The sequence below is a fragment of the Sinocyclocheilus rhinocerous genome, unplaced genomic scaffold, assembly GCF_001515625.1.
Source record: "Sinocyclocheilus rhinocerous isolate Xijiao unplaced genomic scaffold, SAMN03320098_v1.1 scaffold1152, whole genome shotgun sequence".
NCBI classification, from domain to species: domain Eukaryota; kingdom Metazoa; phylum Chordata; class Actinopteri; order Cypriniformes; family Cyprinidae; genus Sinocyclocheilus; species Sinocyclocheilus rhinocerous.
This window is the reverse complement of record NW_015625590.1, coordinates 1,565,396-1,585,715: the sequence shown is the minus strand read 5'-3', so window position 1 is coordinate 1,585,715 and position 20,320 is coordinate 1,565,396. Positions and strand designations below refer to the sequence as shown.

General features: G+C 38.1%; 2 protein-coding genes and 1 pseudogene across 4 annotated transcripts in view; 1 reads left to right on the top strand and 2 right to left on the bottom strand.

The window, feature by feature from the left end:
* LOC107756554 (glycerophosphodiester phosphodiesterase domain-containing protein 5-like) overlaps window positions 1-4,578 on the top strand; it is a 55,261-nt gene extending 50,683 nt beyond the window's left edge. Inside the window, exons 15-18 of one of the 3 annotated variants that reach the window (XR_001641830.1) lie at window positions 587-601; window positions 1,945-2,057; window positions 2,961-3,188; window positions 3,409-3,490. Coding sequence is in view for 2 of the 3 variants with exons in the window: in XM_016573721.1 (XP_016429207.1) it covers window positions 587-601; window positions 1,945-2,057; window positions 3,409-3,476 (196 nt within the window). In the remaining variant the exon portion in view is untranslated. Of the gene's footprint in view, window positions 1-586; window positions 602-1,944; window positions 2,058-2,960; window positions 3,189-3,408 lie in introns of all 3 variants that reach the window. The other 2 variants (XM_016573721.1, XM_016573729.1) reach the window with 2 other exon arrangements.
* Window positions 4,579-5,082: 504 nt separating this feature from the next.
* Window positions 5,083-12,341, bottom strand: LOC107757299 (heat shock 70 kDa protein 13-like; annotated as a pseudogene).
* Window positions 12,342-13,236: 895 nt separating this feature from the next.
* Window positions 13,237-20,320, bottom strand: part of LOC107756545 (uncharacterized) — a 15,018-nt gene continuing 7,934 nt past the window's right edge. Inside the window, 9 exon segments of the mRNA XM_016573709.1 lie at window positions 13,237-13,810; window positions 14,874-15,024; window positions 15,759-15,977; window positions 16,099-16,256; window positions 16,335-16,440; window positions 17,038-17,199; window positions 17,303-17,383; window positions 19,694-20,028; window positions 20,140-20,242. Coding sequence (XP_016429195.1) covers window positions 13,713-13,810; window positions 14,874-15,024; window positions 15,759-15,977; window positions 16,099-16,256; window positions 16,335-16,440; window positions 17,038-17,199; window positions 17,303-17,383; window positions 19,694-20,028; window positions 20,140-20,242 — 1,413 coding nt within the window. The 3' untranslated portion in view covers window positions 13,237-13,712.

Genomic DNA, 20,320 nt, shown 5'->3' with positions numbered 1-20,320 from the left:
GAGTATGGGTCACCATACTTGGCCACATGTCACGTCACTTTTCACTTTTTCACTGCGGCGGCAACAATATTACAGCGAGAATAAAAGTTACTCCTTCTTTCTTTGTGTGAACATTTGGGCGGTGTTATGCAAATCTTCCCACATAGTGATGTAGATATGTGGGGGCGTGTTAGAAAGAAGCAGTTTTAGGTAGGCGTGGTTAACGCTTAACTTTTATAAAGAATATCTCTTTGGATTTGAGACTTTAGTCTTTGCAACTTTACAGATCTTCTTTATGCACCAAGAGCTTGTAACACTCCAAAGTGAAAGGACAAATTGAAATCGCATCATGTGACCCCTTTAATGTTGGAAATCAACATGACTGGTAAATATGTGAATTGAAAACTCAATGTTATGTGGGGCTCTAGATCCTCTACGTATGCTGCGCTTGCCATAGTGACAGTTGCATCTGCTTTTCTGAACTGACCTCTTAATTCTCTCCCTTTCTTTTGCTCTTGTACCCTTTCTTCCACCTCTCCTCCTCTTCTTCTTGCTCTCTGCCTGATGTGCATGCTCCTCTTCTCTGCTGCATTCTGGCATCTCTCAGCTATCACATGATCAGGTAATTGGGTCAGCGCTGTTGGCCCATGCTGCCAGTCTATAACTCCCCTTTCTTGCCCTTCTTTCTCTGTATAAACCTGTTTCAATCTGTCTGCCTGTATCTTTCATTCTACCCGTATTTTGTCAATGCTATTACTAATTCTTCTCACTAAACCACAGCCCACATGATTACACTTTAATATCACTGCTTATCATTTAACATATAATTAATATTTAATTGAGGTACATTATGTGGAATGACTTGGATTAAGGAAGTATACTTGAGGGTTTTGCTAAATCATTCCGTATTTATCCACTAGGGGGTGACAATCACATGACTGACAGTTACAGATTATTTAGCTGGTTTTTGTTTCAGTCAGAGAATAATTTTCTACTGTTGCAGAAGAGTGCTTTTTTTCCACGAAAATAATTTACACTTGCTTTTAAGGTTAACGTTATCTATATTCCTACCAGCTATCCAGTTTAATTCAAATGCTTTTGTTTTGAACCAAAAAACACCCCAAAATGTCAGTTTTGACAGATGGTGTCGGATTAAAAGATAAATTAATTAATTAAATAAATAATAAAGCACATACATTGTAATTTAGGGTAATTTGAACAGATGGTCACTATAACTTTAGATTAACAGCTTTGTTTTTAGTTCATACATAAATCTAAAATCTTAAGAGTTTAGAATATTATTCATACAATACCTTTCAAAAGTTTGGGGTTGGTCATTTTTCTTTTTGAAAGATGTCCCTTTATTTGATCAAAAATACAGTAAAAATAATAATATTGTGAAATATTGTTACAGTTTAAAACTGTTTTTCTATTTGAATATAAATATATTTAATATTAAAACATAATTCATTCCTGTGATGGCCAAGTTGAATTTTCAGCAGCAATTACTCCAGTCTTCAGTGTCACATGTTTCTTCAGAAATCATTCTAATATGCTGATTTGCTGCTCAAGAAACATTTATTATGATCAGTGTTGAAAAAAGTACCTACATATTTTTTGTTGAAACTGTAATACATTTTTTTCAGGATTATTTGATAAATAGAAGGTTCAAAAGAACAGATTCATTTTGAAATATAAATCTTTTGTAATATAATAGTTGTCTTTACCATCACTTTTGATCAATTTATAGCATTAATAAAAAAAAGTAATTGAACCCAAACTTTTGAAAGGTAGTGTAAATACACTGTATATATTTACCAATGACATGAATGAATTCCTGTGAGCTTCATGAGTTAAAAATGCATATATTTTATCAGGAGAATCAGCAGCATCAATGTAAACTCTGTTTGAATATGGTCACTAAGGTCGGTCTGTGTTTGTGTGTGCACCTGCACGTGATCACAGGTGGAGAATGAGCGGGATGCGTAGCTACAACCCAGAGCAGATCATGCTGAGTGCAGCCGTCAGGAGAGCCAGCAGAGATGTCAACATCATGAAGGAGAAGCTCATCTTCTCTGGTAAGAGCCACCAAACCACATCCTTTTGGCGTTTCTTATATTGCATGTTGAAGTGCTATATGTAAGCTTATTACGCTGCGCTATGAAATACTTGATTCTGATTGGTCAATCAAATATTTGTATAATAATCACTAAACTACATATTTCACGCTTGTCCATGGCAAAATAATTTTCATGTCTCATATATTACTCCACAATGTCTCCCTTTTCATACCAAGAAGGTAGAAAAGCTCATTAGTGCCATTAGTGACTCAAAACTGAAGGACTTCAGTATTCATTTTAAAGGAATAGTTTACCCAGAAATGAAAATGTGCTGGAAATGTACTCAGCCTCAGGCCAATGACGTTGTAGATGAGTTTGTTTCTTCATCAGAACAGATTCTAATGTAGCATTACATCACTTGCCCACCAATGATCTCGTCTCTTCCTCTGCAGTGAATGGGTGCCGTCAGAAACACGACTCTAGTCCATCAATTGTGAAATGAAAGAAGCAATATTATGGATGGAGGACTTGTTTGATTTTTGTTTTATAGACAGGCAGCTTTTCACTTCACAAGACGTTAATTGATGGACTGAAGTTGTGTGGATTATTGTGTTTTTATTAACTCTCATTCTGATGGCACCCATTCACTGCAGAGGGTCCACTGGTGAACAACAGGTGATGTGTTTATTTGATAAGTAGCTGTGTAATAAGTGGAATAATGTACAGCCAACATTCATTATCACAAAATAATAATGCTTCTTCAGAGCGACACAAGATCCCTCTGTCAGGGGTTATTTCATGATTAATGTCCAGTTGACTCTACAAGGGTTGCATGCAATGTGTTTTTGGATTAAAATTGTGTGTGCATGTGTCCCAACAGTGTTTGCATGCCTCTGTGTGTGTTTTTGCCCTGTCTCTAAGGTCAGCCACAGTAACTGTCCACCTCCTGGGTTTGAGTCTGTGTCACTGCATCCCTTCATCCCATTCCATCTCTCCCTCTCCCTCCTGTCTCTCACTGTCTGCCACCATCCCGTCTCTTCCTGCATCCATTCATCCATCAATCCATACTCTGCTGACATCCCACAGCTTGAATGGTAGCTCATGCAGGGCTGTAGCATCAATGACCAGGGTAACTGTGCCCTGCGTATGGTGAGTATGAGGGTGGTGATAACTAATTCACATCAGAATCACACCTATGATGCCTAATAAAATGCTGTCGAGGTAGGCAGCTCACTAGGGTTTGGAACAGAGCCGGTGTATCTCAAGTATGATTGAAGATCCTTGGTTTGCGGTTGTCATAGTGGAGGTCTTGTAAACGTTGTGGGTGTTAAGCGTAATTTGCATTGCCTCTTTTCGTCTTATTCCACAGAGGTGAGCAACGGAGTCTCCAGCGATGAACCCTATACGGAAAATGGATTTAACTACTACACCAATTAAGGCATTGCTCATTGACTCATGGAACGAAAAATCACATCACATTCTGATCAAGCTTGTGGTGTCTCCTCTCAGCTACTGACTCACCCCTTGCCTACTGTTTATGATGGACCCGTGTACAGAAAATTTAGTTTTTTCTTCCGCTATTAAGTTGCTTGTTTTAAATTCTGGACAGTAAAGAGAAGTAGGAAGTGCAGTTCTTCTGTTGACTATTAGCAAATCTGTGGCCTCTTCCCCTACGTAACGCTTGAGGATCCTGGAATGCTCGTTACTTGCTTCCTATTGAAAGCATGCCTGTGATAATACAGTGGATTTCATCTGTCGGTTTTTGGGGATTTTATTTTTTATAATCTTCCATAGCCAGCCAATGTGGAGTATAACCTAATATGCCAGTTTTTTTTGTTGTTTTTTTATTTCTAGATCTTGATTTGGTGTGATATTCAGTCTAATGATGCCTTCTGTTCAAATGGTTGTGAAGAATATTTTTAAGAATAAACAGGTGTTTACAGAGTGCCTGCCTTTAGCCTTCATTATATTTACTGTATTTAATATACCACCTATTTAGCATGTGGTTCAGTTGTCATTTTGGGAGGAAATCACCCAGCCTTATTGTCTTGGTCGGTATGATGCCAGATTACATGGAAAATTTAGGCTAATTAGGCTGAAATGGTGGGATAATAGAAACCAAAATTTAAAGATCCATGAAAGAGGGTCTGTTTAAAATTTAGATTGGATTGTGTAGTTGAACACTGTTTATAAAGGAAGATGGCTTGGAGTTTTGATGCTGTGCAATATTACTTGGATGCTGTCCTATAATAAAAAGTGTGTTTGAATATTGTTCAGTGATTTTTATTCCATTTTTTAAGCTGTTACATTGTCATTTTAGTCTCACCCCTTTTGTTTGAGTAGCTTTTCATGTATTAAATATTTTGTTCAGGGCTTCCCATTGCGGAGATGTCCTGACCTTTTACTTAATATTGTAAATGTGAGATGTGACATTGTACACAGTGACTTGTGCTGTTACACAGAGGACGAGGCTGAACGATTGTGCTGTTTGATGTTTTTATTTTGTATTGATGTGTTTAAGAGGTTGATCAATAAAAAAAACTCTGCAGTTTGAACAAGGTTTGTTTTTCTTTGCACAGTAGCAAAAGTTAAAGGATTGTAATGACACGCACACACCAGGTTCTGTGCATAATGCAACAAAGGAAATGGTACAGGACTGTACAAAAATAGAATTATAAGAATTCAATATTTTTAACAGTTGCAGGAAAGTTTTGAATATGCATTCACACTGATCGAACTGTTTTCCCTATTGACTTTGTGCAATGTTCTGAACTCCTCTTATGTATGTAAAGTGCATTAAACTATGTTCACACTTTGCATAATGTATTTTCACCTCTAATATTGAGCTTTTAGCATTATGTAAACAAAACAGGCCAACACAAAACTTTAACATCTTTTTTTTTGGTCTGTGTGGTTAATTATACTTAACTTTTTTTATATGCGGATAAATGTGAAATTAAACACAAAATATATATATATATATATATATATATATATATAAATAAACGTTTATATATTTTAATTCACATTTTTATAAAAGATTTCATGAACTTAATACCACACTGGTCATGCTGGTACTGTCCATTTTAAATGATCTATATTTTAACAGTTGGCAGGTGGTATTACCATTTACTAATACTTAACTCTATTAGAAGGAAAAAAACTCACAAAAAAGACAGTAAGTCTTTAAAAATAAAGTAAAAATCAGACTATGCTTAGTCTACGGTACACATTTAACTGTGGCAATGCTTAAAAAGGCACAAGCAAAACTCCAGTAGACCGAAACAGCTAGCTGAAATCACAACTAGACTTGGCAAAATAAATAAATAAATATTCAGTTATATACAAACAGCTGCTTCCCTGAATACAACATCATTAAACCTGCCAAAACCAGTTGTCAGACTTATTGCACAGTTGGTACCAGTTAGGCACAAAGATGGCAATAAACTAACCAATAAGGTCCCAAGCAGACACTTGCTCAAGATAACAGGAGAAAAACATTCTCTCAATGCTATTTTTATAATGGAGAACTAAATAAATACTCTGCATCTATTCTGAAGATAAATGTACAAATTGTAATTTGGGCCAACAAGTCCAGACATTAGTACAAATGCTCAAGTAACCATTGTGTTTGGCCCAAAATCAGGAATTCGCTGCAAAGCTAATGCATATAAAGAAGCAAAAACATAAAACACACATCGTTTAACCGGTTTTTGGTTTGTTGGCACATAGCAGTCACGTGACAAATGCCCAAGTAGCAGTCTCTCTCAACCAATCAGCTGAAGTTGGTTTTGTGAAGATGTCTGTTGGGAATCTCAATTGCGCTGACCTGGAGAGGCCAAGAGCCTCCCATGATGCCTGCCTGAATGGCCACCCCGGTCACCACGGCCAGGTCAGGGTCCACGGAGGTGTTCGCTTCCTTCCCAAAGTACTGACTAATGAGTTGTCTAATGCGAGGGATTCTTGTAGACCCTCCGACCAGGACAATTTCATCCACTTCCTCTTTCTCTAGATGGCCCTCTATGAGGACTGTCTCAATGGGTGCCAGAATCTTCTGGAAGAGATCTGCATTCAGCTCCTCAAAGAGTTCCCGTGTCAGCTTCTCCTGAAACAGGACTTTTTCCTCCTGTGCTCCATTCGCTCCCGTTGTCTGCAGGTGAAGAGGAACTCGGAGATGAACGTGAGGCTCCTGGGTGAGGTTGAGCTTGGCGGCCTCCACGGCCTGTCGGAGAAGGTGGATGTCTTCTTTAAGAGTAGGAGGCACGCCGTACTGCTGCCGCACTCGCTCGATGGTGTACTGCAGCAAACGCTGGGTGAAGTCCTGCCCTCCTAGCTTATTATTACCTGTGGAGATGAAGAAGACCATGTGTTAATCTCGTGCTGAAACAGGATGAGGGTTGTGCACCTGATGTGACACCATTTCCATATGTGTTAGCTAAATGTCATGAGGTTTCGGTGAGATTGCACTACCCCAAACCTTGTAACCTAAATACCCATTGAGGTCAAACCACAGAGCCTGGGGAAAAACATGGCATGTGTATTAAAATACAAAAGGTCATAACCAGGGTCCCTACTTTTTCTAAACAATGAATTTAAATGATTTTCTATGAATTTTCTAATCATTTGTGATGACTGGATAAGGATTTGTAAAAAAAAAAAAAATTCCATAAAAAAAAAACTAGAACTGAACTAGAAAAACTACAGAAGGTTACCATGACATTTATATTTTAATATAATGTATTATGACAATTTAAATCGGTATTACATTTAATGGAAAATGTATATAATATATTTTTAATATATTATAAATTAATATATAAATTGTTTTATATTTTTAAGGTGCATGCAGTAGTGTGGAGAGTCATTTGAATAATTTACACCCAGGTGAAATTTTTTTTAAAAATTATGTATGGTGTGGGTTGCTTCCTTTCAGTGTCTTTCACCATGAAGAAATGACGTGACCCGTGCTGTTTCACCCAAAGCGTAGTGTTGCTTGGGGATCCGACGCGCCAAAATTAGACAACTGAACACGTGCTTTACCAGCAAAGACTATGGGAGAATTGGTACTTGTACCGCTGAAGAAGCAGAAAATATCTGAAGCCACAAGACAGAAAGACCGACGAAGACAAAAAGCAGAGTCCCTTCTCTTTTTTTGTTGGACAGGAGGACCGGCAAGGGAATTCATTATTGTGATTAAAAGCAAAACACTTTATAAAAGTATAAACCTCACATTTAAGCATTTAAACCATTTTACAGAAAAACGGATGAGTCAAAATGGTAAAGGATTATGTATTTTATGTATTATTAGTTTGAACAAAAAGGCAGTCGAGCTGAACGAAAACGCTAATTCAGTGTCTGCCAGGAGGTGGCGCTTGTGGCAAAGCAGAAATAGCACTTATAAACACCAACGTATTCGGCATTATACGGAAGTATGAGGAAAAGAAAATGCCATCGAAACCTTTCTTAAGACAGGAAAAGACTCTCTGCACAAATCAAGTGAATGGCCTATATCAGAAAGACAATAAGTTTGCATGTATGAGTATTCATAAGGAATGTGGTATCAGTGCAAAAATCATTAAGATTGCAACCCTGGAATTAAAACAAAAGACTCAAAATAATTTATTATTATAAAAAACGTTTCTATTTTAATGTGTAATTTAAAATAAACTGCTTGGCAAACATATACATTTCTACATTGTTTCATGTTACACCCATTATTTCTTCTTCCTATTTGCTTTAATAAACAAACTTGCAGTAATGGGGAAAATAAAGATCAGGATGTGTCTCAAATATGTAAATAACATAAAGCAGCCCTGCCCATTAATAGCCACACAAATATACCTACCATAGTAAAATCTCTGCTAGTTGACACATTTATAATGCCATATCACTCCGCTCACCTGCCATTGCTCTGGTGAGGAACATGTCACCCTGCTTATTGAGAAGTGACACATCTAGTGTTCCTCCTCCCAGATCCACCACTAGCACATTAAACACTTCTGCCTTATGCAGTCCATAAGCCATTGCCGCCGCCGTGGGCTCGTTGATCACCCGCAGGATGTCCAGGCCTGATGAAGAAGACATGCACAGTGATCGATCAGTTAACTATTATAGATTTTAACCAGAACGTTATCAGCTTTTACAAGGCTAATTGTATTGATTTCTATGGAAGCCCATTTCCACCACGCAATCAAAAATAAAAAAGGTCAGAATAGCGAGATATAAACTCAGAATTCTGACTTATTTCTCGCAATTCTGAGTTTATATCTCGCAACTCTGATGTTTTTCCTCAGAATTCTGAGTTTACATCTCGCAATTTACCTTTTTTATTTTTTTGTTTGAGTGCCTTCCATAGATTCCAATAGCAAGACATAACCAAGTTGTGACTGACTAAAGCTGTGGCCACATTAGCAAAATTTTAATAATATTTTGTGTACAATAAAAAAAGTCCATTGTCAAAAGAATAGAGATGTATGACGGAAAGCTCACACAGAAGTTACTTCCAAACCAAGCAGCTTCTGTTGGTCAATGCAGTGAATTCGTGACAAATTTCCTAATTGTGGATTCCTAATTAAATGACTGGCTTTTGCGATTAATGTACACCTTAGTAAACTCACCAGCTAGGTTAGCAGCTCTTATGGTGTAGTTTCTTTGCCTCTCATCAAACTCTGCTGGCACTGATATGACAGCTTTGTCAATAGGTATTCCCAGTTGCTTTTCTGCCATCTTTTTCATTTTCAGGAGGAGACGGGATCCGATGAATTCAGGAGTAACTGTGAAGGTGCTGTTTGTAGAGACTCAAAATTCTGCACTCCCGTTGTTGAATATCGCCTAAAACATTAAAGAAAATGTTAGAGACACAGCAAGCAGTGCAAGAGCATTTAAAGAGTAAAATATGAAATGTGTACCTTAAACGGGTATCGTGCGCTCTCATTATCTAAAGTCTCTTGGTCGAAAATCTTCCCTATAAATCTCTTGGCATCATAGATTGTGTTTTGAGGATTTATGTCAGACAGTTCCTGACCCTCATGTCCAGAAAACACACCGTTGGGGGTGAATGACACCACACTCGGAATGCTTTTGTGACCTTTGTCATCTCCAATAACCTCAATTTCACCTGTGCCAGGCTGAAACACTCCCACAGAGCAGAAAGTGGTCCCAAGATCCAACCCAATGACCCTGGGCTTTGGAGGGGGCAGGTACTGCTGTCCCAGATATCCTGCCAGGAACAAAGCCAGGATGACAGAACCTGTATGGACACACAAAAATATTTGACTTAGAAAAAAATGGTGTAATCAGGAAATGTTTCTGTCGTTATATAACACATTGAACTTAACGGTAACCATATGTATATGTTGTTCATGTATTTCAAAGTATACAATGGTATATTGTCCAAAAACGTGGTATGTAGAAAAATAAGACAAGGCAAATTTAGACCATATTCCTGGTGCATTGATGCACAAATATGGAGCCAGAATGATCTCAATAATAATTCACGCAAAAGACGCGATGCACACATGCGTAACCCAATTCACATGCATGAGAAATAATTAACATGCACAATATATATATATATATTCACAAAAACCAATTCACATGCACAAAATAAGAATATATATTCATAAAATACGCTTCACAAATGCAAAACACAATTCACAGATGTACAAATATGTACAAAATTTTTGAATCTTAAAAATTCACGAGTTTATCATGGGTTGTGTGAATGTGAATCGCCTTGGATTTGTGTGTGAATTTTGAGACCTTTCTGGCAGCGAACTCCTCCCACGCGGGACACGCGTATTCTTTAGCCAATCATTCACATTCACAGCCCATGATAAACTCGTGAATTTTTAACATTCAAAAATTTTGTACACAGTTGTACATCTGTGAATTGTGTTTTGCATTTGTGAAACGTATTTTATGAATATATATTCTTATTTTGTGCATGTGAATTGGTTTTTGTGAATATATATATTTTTTTCGTGCATGTGAATTATTTCTCATGCATGTGAATTGGGTTACGCATGTGTGCATCGCATCTTTTGCGTGAATTATTATCATTCTGGCTCCATACACAAACGTGCTTGTCCAGAAAGGTAACGTAGCTAACTAGGTTTTGAGATACAGCCGCTGTAACATCTGTAGCATAAAGAACGGACGCCAGCTGTGTCTATATATGGCGTATAAAATCAGTTGATGTTTGAGGCTGACTGTTTTGCCTCAAGCTGGACAATATAACTATATGTCTGTCTGATATAGTTATTTATGTACAGTCAGTTATTTGGGACTTTCATGCCAGATACGTCAGTTCTATTTCTATAAGGTACGTCAGGCGTTATGGTATAGCGTTCCCAAAGCGATGACGTCATCGCAGCATCGAAGTGAGCCTATGAGAAGGAACATCTCGGTTACGTATGTAACCTTGGTTCCCTGAATAGGGGAACGAGATGCTGCGATGCTGGGCCGTTCCACACCGAAGGTGTGCCCTAAAGCGATGACGTCATCGCAGCATCTCGTTCCCCTATTCAGGGAACCAAGGTTACATACGTAACCGAGATGTTTCAAAACTAAAAAAGATAACAGGAAGTTGTGCAGAAGTCCACTTGCGCTTTACAGTGCATCTGGGAAATGTAGTTAACAAGAGTAGTTCCACTTATTCAAGGTTAAGACTGGGTCACACAAGTCTAAATAAGACATTACATCTGACTCTGTCTCGAGAGCAGATCCGCTCCTGAGTTCAGGCGACCTGGGATATGGACTGCTCTGATCGACAGGAACTTTGTCTGAGCCCAGAGAAGAACACGCCTCGCCAGCCTGCACAGGGGGCGAGAACGTAATCCTCCTTGACGATTGAGGTACGACACAACTGCCATGTTGTCCGTCCTGACTAACACGTGATAACCCCTCAAATGGGGTAAGAACTGTTTGAGAGCCAGGAGAACCGCAAGCATCTCCAAACGATTTATGTGCCAGCCACGATGTACCTCTGTCCAAACTCCACTGACTGGACATCCTTGATGGACCACTCCCCAGCCCGTAAGGGACGTGTCCGTAGTGACCGTCTTGCGGCGATACAACGTCCCCATCTGGACTCCCTCCTGAAGGAACTGGGGTCTCATCCACAGGCTTAGAGTACAAAAGCCCTTGCGTGTCACCGTAATTCTGTGAAGCGGATGACAGTGATGTGAAATGTTCTGGCTCTTGGTCCACCACTGAAACGGTCGCATGTGGAGCAGGCCCAACTGAACTACAGGGGACGCTGCCGCCATCAGACCCAACAGCCTGAGACACAAGCCTACGTGTACTCGGCGCCCTGTCTTGAACTGACCTAGACAGGTCTGTATTGACTGCACACGTGCGTGAGACAGCCGTGCCCGCATCGTGCAAGAGTCCAAGTCCACCCCCAAAAAGGTCGTTTGCTGATACGGCAGCAGGACACTCTTTTGAAGGTTCGTCTGTAACCCTAGGCTCCTCAGATGATCGAGTACCAGATCTCGATGTATCCGTGCCTGATCCTGAGATTGAGCTAATATTAGCCAATCGTCCAGGTAGATCAAAATTCGGACGACCTGGAGCCGCAACGGGGCCAGAGCTGCGTCCATACATTTTGTAAACGTTCGAGGAGCCAAAGCTAGTCCGAACGGAAGAACACAGTATTGGTATGCTTTGCCCTCGAAAGCAAACCTGAGGAACTTCCTGTGCCTCTTGACGATCTGGATGTGAAAGTATGCATCCTTTAGATCGATGGTCACAAACCAATGTGCGTTTCTCCTGTCCACTCGGAGGGAGAGAACTGCACAGTTCGCCCAATAAATCCTCCGAATCGGAGGCCGCTGTGGACAGCACGTCTTCGTCATACGGCATACAACCGAAAGACATCGCATCGCGAGCTTCCGGGGTAGGCCGCAAATTATCATTGACAAAGACCACGGGATCCCCGTAGCGCTCCTCGAGCGCTTGCACATGGCTTGGAGAGAGCGAGAGAAAAGGAGAGAACTCTGTTGACTCACCCTCTAAGCGCCTCGGCTCGCATGCGTCACCCCATGCGACCGTCTCGTGCGGCGCCTCGGCAACCGCAGAAACGGGATAGCGGGGGTTAGACGCGAGGCCTACTTTATTTGAGAAGGCCGCGAACCTCGAGCGCAGTGCTTTTAGCCGTAGGCTATCACAGTGTCGACAATCAGAAAGGCCGCTAAGCGCCGCTTGGGCGTGTTGTAGGCCCAAACATTGCACGCACCTGTCATGAGTGTCTCCTCCTGCGATAAACCTGTCACACAGCTCGATGCATCTCCTGTAGCTCATTGTGTCCGCTGAAGAGGAGTAAACTGCTCTTTCGAAGGAATTAGCTAAGAACACGACAAAAAGAACGCTTTCCTACGGGCGACAGATGATTCGCTTCCTGAAGGAAATGAAATGTGGTGAAAATAGCGCGCAGCACGCTGATATAGCTCACCTACTTGCACACTGGGGGCGGTGCTAAGCGCTATTTGGCCAATGAATTGGCGTGATGGTATAGGGCTTCAGACATTCCTCACACCGAAGGTGTTCCCTAAACGATGACGTCATCGCAGCATGGAAGTGAGCCTATGAGAGGGAACCGAAGACTTTACAGAAATTCAGCATTATAAGTGCGCAAGACAGTATGCATGGCACAGACAAACAAATAATAATAATAATAATAATAATATATTTGAAATCCAATATCAAAATTTGTAATATTTTTTTGCAAACCTGCATTTATGAATTATGTAGTAGTATTAATTATTATTAATCAAGTAAAAATATTTTTCCACTCTTTCATCATATGCATATGTTCTGAGTTTTTTTTCCCAAGCAGAGAAGTCAAATAAATAAATGTGGTCACAAACATATATATAACATATATATTTCCTGCCACAAGACCTTAGTAAAATTTATCATAAATATGTATGAAAACTTTTTATTTTTTTATTATTATTTTTTTTTACAACTGACAAACTTAGGTGCCTAGTTTCAAATAACTTTTTTTTTTTCTTCCCAAAAATAAACACATATTTAGGTGGAATCAAGATTATATCAGTAAATATTAGTCATTGGCATTGCCAATATATATTAGCATATTATTCAGAGAGGGGAGTTGCGTATTAAGCATTAATTCAGGTAGGATGGAAACAGGAAAGTGCTTTGAAACGATACCTCCTTATCACTCATCGCACGTGACTAGTCATCTGGAACCTCATCCCACCAAACGCCCACCCAAACCAAATAGTTATTTTGAGAAACAAATGGAAAGTTAATAATATGAATTTTAGCAGCAGTAGCAATGTGTTCAAACACAGCAAAATGAGGAAGAAAAGAAAACTGCAGAATAAATAATTTATTTTTAATAACATTATATACATTTCAGTTATGATAAACATTTGTAAGCTTTGTTTTGATAAACAAAGCTGTAAAATTCCTCACACATAAGTATGTTGCCATGGAATTTCACATAACATCTACATTAACAGAAATAGGTTATTAGGTTACTTTAACACAAAGCTGAACAAAAAATGTGTAAATACAAAACACAAGTACATTCAAATGAAAGACGAACACACATTGTGACAAAAGAAAATATATTAACAGAGTTAAACTGTGTCTGTTTGTAGCTTTAACATTAAATTATACCAGGAGAGAGACATTAGATAACGCTCAGCTGTCAGGACACTCTGCAGGGATAAAACAACCCGAGTCTCTGGGACAGTCATTATCTTCGTCTTCATCGCCCTTCATCTCTCCCTCTTCGTCTTCTGTAAGTAAAGCAAAGAAAGGTTAAAACTCTCATACAAATTCCTGCTCGTTAATTTAATCTCTGCCGAACAAATCAGGTTTGCGTTTGTGCAAAAACCCAAATGAAATTAATGTTAATTAAATGACAGTATGTCTTCCTGGTTATTATCCCACACTCATATCAGCCAGAGCAGCCCAGCCATGTGCCACCTGCTCACACAGTGAGCCCACATCCAAACGCCAATTAATCCTGACCTGCATTTACAGAAAAAGGCTGTTCCTGACTGCACAGAGCGTTATATATTAAATTAAAACAAATAAGGTTGTGACTTTCAGTATACAAAACACAAGTACATTCAAATGAAAGACGAACACACATTGTGACAAAAGAAAATATATTAACAGAGTTAAACTGTGTCTGTTTGTAGCTTTAACATTAAATTATACCAGGAGAGAGACATTAGATAACGCTCAGCTGTCAGGACACTCTGCAGGAATAAAACAACCCGAGTCTCTGGGACAGTCATTATCTTCGTCTTCCTCCTCATTGCCCTTCATCGCTCCCTCTTCGTCTTCTGTAAGCCAAAGCAAAGAAAGGTTAAATCTCTCATACAAACTCCTGCTCGTTAATTTCATCTCTGCCGAACAAATCAGGGTTGCATTTGCGCAAAAACCCAAATGAAATTAATGTTAATTAAATGACAGTATGTCTTCCTGGTTATTATCCCACACTCATATCAGCCAGAGCAGCCCAGCCATGTGCCACCTGCTCACACAGTGAGCCCACATCCAAACGCCAATTAATCCTGACCTGCATTTACAGGAAAAGGCTGTTCCTGACTGCACAAAGCGTTATATATTAAATTAAAACAAATAAGGTTGTGACTTTCAGTAAAACTGGACTCGCAGTCTAACTCTAGTATTTCAAAAAGGCAGAATTTCATCCAAACACAAAAATAGACGATGCAAAGATAGCAGTATCTATGTCCTTCCTGAGGCTTGCTGACATAAGGTTTCCTGAGATGGACACAGAGAAAACCAAAATATAGTTTCGCCAATCAAATTGCTTGTATTGATACTCACTGCTTGTGACATAGAGGCAGTCTGATGCAGCAAGCAACTTGCGTCTGTGCTCTGGATCAGTCACATTCAGCTCAATCAAATGCCTCTCTTTCAGATGTTTGAGATCATCTACTGTCTGGTAGCCATTGAGGAGTAATGAAGATGCATATTCCTGTGACAAAAGAGATTTCAAACATTAAAATGAGCAATACAGCTATAAGCTATCCGGTCAAAGTCAAATTTATGGACATTTTTAATGGAAATTTTAGGGAAATTATCTTGCACTTGTACTGAATCATATATGTCCACTAGTGTGGTTGTGAGTGGGCGTTTTTAATTCATTTTCTAGGGAACTGAGTGTTTATTTATTTATTTATTTACTATTTATATACTATTATAGCATTATTTTTTGAATTTACAGTCACTTTTCTATTCATTTTCTATTTGTTGTATGTTTTTAAGTGTTTGTCATTTTTATAAAAAATTAATTATAAAGCTATTATTATTTATATTATTTTATTAACCTATTTATATTGTATTATATATTACTATTAATATTGTTATATTTATATTATTTTAATACTTTAACTTAAAATTATTTATTTCAGTAAGTTTACAAGGTAACATTTCTAAAAAAAAAATGTTTCTATGTTTTTCATCTAGTATTTATATTTTATTTTATTTCAGCTTTTTTTTCAGTTACAGAAAATAGTTTTTAATAGTTTTATTTTGGTTAACAATGAAAACACTGTTGGCAGCCAATCAGTGTGAGGTGAAGATAGTGACATTAAAACTTGTGGATAGTTTTCTGGTGGATTTTGCAGCATTAAGCAGGTGGGGCATGAAGGATAAGTGATGTTTCTACGTGTGTACATGGATACACATGTGTGTCCTGTCTGGTTATACCTCTAAATGAAGTCTTTCTAATAACTCCAGGAGTGTATTTGGTCGTGGCTTCTTGCATACTTTCACAGGTCTTATTTTTGGAGTCTCCTCTTCTTCTTCCTTCTCTTTCTCAGGCAGAACATCCACATAAATAAACTTGAAATTTCCCACTTTATTATTAAGCATTCCTGTCCATATGCCCATAGGTGGTTTACTTATGATGTTGATGATGTCTCCCACCTGAAAAAGATCACCAACACCATTAACTTACTGTTGGCAGTTAATGTTTCCCTTTTAAAATTGTGATGATTAATTCAACTGGATGCAAGCTTGAATAAAAACATCACAATTTGTATTTCACCTTCAGTTTGAGGGAGTCTGTATCATATGGACTAGGGACAAAGTCTGTATGTACTTTGGCTCGCCCGCAGAACTGCCCCGTGTAGGGCACTTCCTCCTCCAGTTTCAGGCTGTCTCTGTTACTGGATACATCTGAACTGCTAGCAACACCACCTGAGCCAATAAATATAAACAAAAAGAGTATAATTACAATGTCAAAACACTTTCCACTTCAGTCGCATGTGTGTAGATACTTACTGGACAAGCTCTGTCCACTGTAGAGGCTTTCTAATGAGTTGCTGGTGTGGTCTGAGCTCTTCTCTGCTGGAGACCCATTCTCTGTTTCTCCCTCAGTGTCATCACCCTGCACCAATCAAAATATCAGTCTGGATATTCATACGAACTGGGGTTGGTTGGTTTTGTGGGTCATAAGGTACACTCTCAGAAAAAAGGCACAAAACTGTCACTGGAGCAGTACTCTTTAAAAAAATAAACAAACAAAAAAAAGAATACACATTTTAGGTACTAATGTGTACCTTTATATGTACCATTTACCTTCTGTGCAGCTTTGCACTTTTTTATTTTTTTATTTTAAATTATAAAATATATAAATGTTAGTTAACAGAGATGAAAACCAGCATATATTGATATAGACTTTTACGCATTGAAGATATCATACAATAATTAATATAAAAATTAATTAATAGCAGATCTGAATATATATATATAATTTTTGTTTTATATATATAATTAAAAAAACATGTCAGGATAGTAACAACCAACAAAGGGAATAATACAACCCCCTTAATATTTACATACATATTTAATATTTCATTAAATGTGCCAACCAAGCCCCAGTCTCCCTGTACTGTCTGATGAACTGCTGATATTTTGGGGAATAAAGAACTGAGTTGCCTAATCAGTGTCAGTAATCAAATGAGGAACTTGCATTGTGACTCACCATGTCCTCAGAGAAGGATTTGACGTGTTTCTTGGCCATCCTTTTACGCATAGTCATCGAGATGGCTTTCATCTTTTTCCCCAGACTTCCCGGTTTCTCACAGTTTTCTGCTATATAAAAACTCCACCCAGTGGTCAGTTAGACAATTATAGGTTAAATAGGCTGCTGGTTTGCAGTGAAAAATATTTTATGAGGAAACATTGTATCATATTGGGGCATAAACTCTCAGATTAATAAGTGTCTTATTCATGCAAATTCTTCTTACCTCAGGTGCTCCATTTTCCTCAAGTTTGGAAGGGGAGTGTTGATTTCTGAATGTGTCAAATCTTCCAAAACTGGTGGATCGCTGTGTCAGGTAAATAAAACCAACCACATTTATAACTGATATAACATCAAGGCACATGCTACATGTACATGTAAATTACTTTGCATAAAACAAAAAGTGTCATTATACTGTCCTTGTTATAAAGCACTTCAGTACATTGAACGGCACTTGACGTCTCATCGTTTTAGTGTGTTCAATTTGATAAAAACACTGAATGATTCGTAATCTGCTCAAAACCTGTCAGCTCTTCCACAGGAAAATGGAAATAATTATCTAAATTTAAAATCCATGTAATCTCAATCAAATAGCAAACTGTGGTATCATAATTTGACCTGACGAAGCTGTTCATACTTATTCAGTAATGCTGTGTGGTGTCAAGCTGTTTTCTTTTTGTTACATTGTTCTTAGAAATGTCAATTTTTTTTGGTTCATTTTCCAACGTAAGATCTACTGGGATATGGCAGCAATGCATGACACATCCATTCTAACCTAATATATCTGAAATGCTTGAATAACATCTTCAAATTATTACCTGAAATATTAAGATACATTAATAAAACCTACCTTAGGTTTAAGACTTTTTGGTTTGTCTGATGCATTTGAAGCAGCCCTTTGAAGCATCGCCTTGACGTGTGCGTACAGTTTTTCCTTAAAATGAAAGTCTAATCTGAAACTAGCGGTTTTACCTCTCAGCTCCACAAGTGTAAAAATGCAACGCTTTAGTAGAACAACCGATTGATTACAAGAACTTCCTTAAATCACACAGGATGTGAGCCAATGCGCACTCTGTCTATTATCAAGGCATCAGTTCTACAGGGGAAAAACACTAAATGCTTGAGTCTGCATTTTGTGGTTCACCACTTCACAGTCATTTCGAGTAACACAAATTCAGTAAGTGGGACTCTGTGGCACAGAATTTCCATAGAGGTGCTTTTTACATAATCGAAGCCTCCTTGCATCATATTGGTTTCATGAAGGCCCTCAGCTTGTGGAATAGATGCAAGAATCTGTGCTTCCACCGTTTTTTCATATAACTTTAATGATTAATATCATGTTCATAATTTCACATTATAGGAAAAACTATAAATATACTCAAGTGAAAGCTTATTAATCAATGTTCCTTTTGTCTTTTGCCCAAATTGCAAAATCTGGTCTCTGTATAGGGGAAGTAGCTCCACTGCACGCAAGGAAGTGGACCCATGCTTTTGAAACACTTCCTGTCTACTTTCACAACTTTACAGTTAGGATTTTTTTGCAAAACTGCACAATGACGAGTTTTATCTGCACATCTGTCTTATGTATTTTGCATATGCAAAGCATGTTGGTCATTGGCTCTTTATACAGTATGTAAAGAATTAAAATCTTACCTTTATATACATATAGAAAACTATGAGTTTAACCTGTTTGAAAATAATAATAATTTTTGCAATTACATTTTGCATCGCGAGAGGCACAAAAAATTAAACACTTCTGATTTCATTGAAGAAAGACTTACTTAAAAATACGGATTGCTGTAAGAGGCATGAACTGACCAATAGTGTTCAAGAAAACCTTACAGACAGTTGCAGCCTAATCCAGCTGTGTGCAGTCGGCCATAGCAAAATCCAAATCCAGGATTACAGCATTATAATTTATTTCTTCAAGCACTACAAGCTATTGAAAACAAACAGCCCTTCCTAACCTTTTACGAGAGCTCCACATTATCTGAGAGAGTGATACAGTGCAGTTGTTCACACATACTCAGTGCTAGAAAGATGATACATATCAAGAAACCAGGAAACAGGAAAAGATTATCAATTTACATTGTCTCTATATACCTTCCGAAAACACTAGAGGTCATCACTCTGAAGTGTGTGAAAATATCACTGGTTGGCATGACAGGACGATTTTCAAGAGTCTTATATAATAACATGCATTCAGTGCTTGATAGGAGGTTAACAGCTTGAATTTATATCACATGAATTAAGAAGCTTGGATGGTTTGTGTATTTACTATATATAGAAATTTAATTTATACAAGCAGAATAATGTGAAATAATTGGGTTTCTTGAGCACCAAATCAGCATATTAGAATGATTTATGAAGAATCGTGACACTGAAGTCTGAGTAATGGCTGCTGAAAATTCAACTTTGCCACCACAGAAATAAATAACATATTAAAATGTATTAAAACAGAAAGCTGTTTTTTCAAATTGTGATAATATTTCAAGGAATTACTGTTTTATTGTATTTTTGATCAAATAAATGCAACCTAAGAGACTTCTTTCAACAACATTTAAAAAAACTCACGACCCCGAATTTTGAATGATAGTATATATCAAAAATGACTTACATTGGAGGCACAGAAATCTACACTGGTGCTGGAACGCAACACTCCTTTGGGCAAGGAGTCTTTCTTTGTGTTTTGAACATTGATTTTATCTCCTTGACCTTGGATTCTGGATGTAGTGCAGTCACAGATGTGCACTCGATATTCATTGCAGGGAGGTAGACGGGTGTTGTAGGCTGGTACCCAGTTTAAGGCTGTTTCAGTGGGGTTACTCCAGCGATGTCTGGCAGGTGCTGTCTCTGTGACCCTTGACCCCACAGCAGAGGTACACAAATTCTCTCGATTATCTGACTGTGGCCCAGTGTCACACATCATTCCTTTGGCACCTCTGATGTGAGCTTTGAAAAACGCAGATAAAAAACAAAAAAACAATATCTGCCAATGACGTTGACAAATAGCTTTTAATTAAAAAATTGACTTATTGCATCAAGTTTAATAGGTTTATTTACCTGTTGTCTCTTGTGTTGGAGTTCCTCCTTTACTACTTTTCCTCTCTACTTTTTTCATCCTTGTCCCTCTTAGCTGTGTCATCTCTGCAATTCCTGTTTCAGGCTGTAAACAGACAAAAGAATTAAATGACATTAAATTTTACTTAATTTATATATATATATATATATATATATATTCTGC